Source organism: Rhagoletis zephyria, unplaced genomic scaffold (assembly GCF_001687245.7).
Source record: "Rhagoletis zephyria isolate East Lansing unplaced genomic scaffold, Rhagoletis_zephyria_1.1 Rzeph_scaffold_00010, whole genome shotgun sequence".
NCBI lineage: Eukaryota > Metazoa > Arthropoda > Insecta > Diptera > Tephritidae > Rhagoletis > Rhagoletis zephyria.
Window position 1 is genome coordinate 698,010 of NW_016157094.1, and position 3,479 is coordinate 701,488.

Consider the following 3,479-nt stretch of genomic DNA (forward strand, 5'->3'; position numbering starts at 1 on the left):
ACGTTGTTTTTGAATCGGCAGTTGAGATTGGGCATTTTTGAAACGAATTCTGAAAACGGGCGTTCTTAAAACGTTTTTTGAGATAGGGCGTTTCCGAACTGGCTGCGCGATAGGTCGGCTAAGCAGTCGATATACAAGTAATGTTTAACATCAGAAATATTTATAGACGCTAGTTTCCCGGGAAAAATTGATTATGTATTGACCAATTTTTAATCTTCAATTTACGGAGAAGTAGAACCTGAGTATTTTTGCACAACATTTTTTATTCTCTTATTGAATATATATTTACACATGCATATTTACACACTTAAATAATTAACTAAATATTGTAACACTATTACTTAAAGTAAAAATTATTTACATAATATACGCTATGTTTACTAATTGTTATCTTCTAAATTATTGCTCTCATGCCGTGGGATTCATCACCTTCCCCGCAAATAGAATATTTCCCGTGCTTTCTTCTTCAATAAAGAATATAAATGGTCGATTCACAATAAACTCTTCCACCTCATCACTGCCGCCAAAACGATTCACAATTTCTACTTCGGTGGCGGCATAAGCCTCTGTGCCCTGCTCGTTAACGTCAATACCGCTTTTCTGTAGTATATTGGAGACCAACAGACGGCTATCCTTATTAGCAACCATGGCAGTTAACTCTGCGTTGTCGGTGAATATGTCTACTACACCCAAACGGCAAAGCGCAGCTTTCAAATCAGTCTTATATCCAAACTTGAATTTGGGCATTACAACCCTGAATTTGGTGCGCTCCATCATCCATTGCATGTGTTTCAACTGCTCATTTTGCATACGTCTTAGCAACGAATCTATACTCCGCTCATTATTGGGTAGCGCTACAAACATGGAGAACTTCTGGCCACGATAGGGCAGACGCACAATTCTTGCCTTCAGCTCGTTGCATTGGTAAAAGTAGAAATTATCAGTCAACTCCATGTACGAGACCTTCAATTGCTCGCGTGGTGTGCGAAAGAAGACACCCGAGTGGGATTCGCTGAACTGTCGACGCCACAAACCATTGAAGTAAATTGCATTCACTAGTAGCATAACACTATTAGCTACGCCCTCTTCCGTGACCAATTGCTGTAAACGGCCCTCGGTTGCGCGTGCAATCCACGAATTTATTTGCTCCGCAGCAGCGACACCGTCCGCGAATTCCAATTGCTCGATTGGGGTTTCATAGGCAGACTTAAGTAGCTCCTCATACGCTGGTAAAGGTTTGATGGAAGCGTCAGTGTAGAGACGCGTCTCCAAGTGCAGCGTATAGTGGGGATTCACCTTCTTCAGCGAAGCAAGCGTTTTGCGATAGAAACTGCGCAAATTCTCAGCGGCTTTTATATCTCCTAGCGTAGCTAGTAATTGACGCCGAGAACGCGTACCATTTCCAGTTGCCTCAGTGAGTAGCGCAAGCACGAGTTTGACAGAGAACGGCGAGAATATAACATTTTCCGTGTCTTCCGGAAAGAAGCTAGCCACAGAATCGGTTTTGATGTTGTTACTCCGCGCGGCAGACGTTGATAACAATATCTGCTTGAGCAGCGCCCATGAGAAGTGATCATGTACATCGCTGCGATAGGGCACGTAATCGTCTTCGTCGTTCATAATCGGCTCGGCTGACAGCGGTACGTATGATGTGAAAATTCCGGGTGGTATGTCGAATACATTACTGGTGACGTTGGTGTGAATATTATCGCTGCCGGAATTCTGCAAAGCGGTCAACTGCGTAATGTTCGCCTTCCTCTCCACTACCTCCGCTGTGGGAAAGGCGCATGTGTAGGTGATAAAGAATGCGTAGATAGCAAGAATCTCAAACGCCTTTGGCGTCATATTGTCTGCTTGTGGTTTCACTAGAATCTTTTGTATACTCGTTCGCTGTCGTTTTTCACAGTCACTCACCAGAAAAACCACTGACAAGTTCACTGTAAATTTACTTAGATCACTTTGAGCCGCTTGTATTTGGTCACTGAACTGCTCACACCAACTTACGCGCACACAATGACCGGTTTCCACTGCGATCGCACGCTCTTATGGTAGAATCGGGGAAAACCAGCTTTGATGACTTTTGCGCCGCGATGCGACAACAACACACGTCACAGTAGCGGTTTCAGTGTGAATTTTTGATTGATTGCGAATCGTTAGTTGCTTTCAGAAAGTGCTCCCTCTGGCGCTCTGGCGTGATGTTTAGCTTTCGTTATACGGTCCGCTCTTGTTGCTGTTGATGTTTTCGTTGTTGCTTTGATATTAATGAAATGGTGTCTTATCTCCAAATGAACCGGTAAACTGTATACTCTCCGGTGACTGCTGTGGTTTGTGTGAGAGTACTCTTTTTGTACTTTACTTGCTTTCTGCTTTATTCATAGACTATTTACACTTGGTCTGCTCTCTGACATCTTTCAGAGGGGAAAACAAATGATCTCAGCTGTTGTCGATTCAATTCGATCGTAAGTTTTTGATTAGCTGTTACATGAACTGAGGAATTTTTTATGATTTCTTCGTTACAAGCGTGTAAAACGAAATTACTGCGAAAAAACTTATTGAATACAAATCGGAACTATGTATTAAGAATTATGTTATTGTGGCGATCTGTATTCTAACAAACTTCTTCGTTAACTGTTGGCATTTAAGAAGCAAACGTCCGTTTTATACTAGTTATGAAAGCATAAGAATTGCCTAGAAGCCAACACATTTGTAACATCCACAAAATTTCTTTAAAAATAACCCAAAATAAGGGTAAATTTACCCACCCGCCGACAGAAAAAAATCCTTTCAATCGGGATTTTTTATTAAAGGAATTTCCAAGCGCCGGGGAGTTCGACAGCAGGCCATGAAAAATGCAGATCATTGTAAATACCTACATACGTATGTAGGTAGATGCAAACACGTGTGCATACATACATAAAAATACATATAGGTACATACCCAGCCAGCAAAGAAAGGTAATTTTTGCCGACAGTGAAGTCTAGTACAATTTTCGGTATCCGGAAACGAATAGAAAACGACTACAGTTATCATTCATTTTCGTATCCGGAAGACTTTCGAATCGTTCGAAATTTATGATGTTATTTGAAAGCAATAATTGTATAAGCTAAACATTTGAAAGCATGCGTGCGTAGTCGGCAGTGGTTGAGCGTGCCGCTATTTGTTATCTTCCACAAGGTGCCGGGTTCGAATTCCGTCAGGCGCTTACTCATTTTTTTATTTTTTCTTTGAACCATTAAAAAAATATGTGAAATACAGAAGGAAAGCATATTAAACGAAAAATTCAATCCGACAAATTTCAGAAAAAACATCCGAAAAAGTATCCGTTTCACAAATAATTATCGGTGGTTGTCTATACATACGTTTTTGCCGCACACTTTAGTGGGAAAACGGATCGTCAAAGTATCCGAAAATAGAATCGGTAAACCGACAAAAATCATCTACTTTTTCCCTTTTCGGATCGGTTTTCGGATTTTTTGCTG

The 3,479-nt window shown here is 41.1% G+C and overlaps 1 protein-coding gene across 1 annotated transcript; it reads right to left on the reverse strand.

Moving 5' to 3' along the window:
* Window positions 1-243: 243 nt before the first annotated feature.
* Window positions 244-2,599, reverse strand: LOC108358452 (leukocyte elastase inhibitor-like). The gene has a single exon (XM_017609801.1). The coding sequence runs from the start codon at window positions 1,843-1,845 to the stop codon at window positions 409-411; it is 1,437 nt and encodes a 478-aa protein (XP_017465290.1). The 5' UTR covers window positions 1,846-2,599; the 3' UTR covers window positions 244-408.
* Window positions 2,600-3,479: the final 880 nt, after the last annotated feature.

Bases quoted from the DNA above. Each gene is read 5' to 3' on its own strand.
- LOC108358452 (XM_017609801.1), bottom strand. From the start codon at position 1,845: ATGACGCCAAAGGCGTTTGAGATTCTTGCTATCTACGCATTCTTTATC.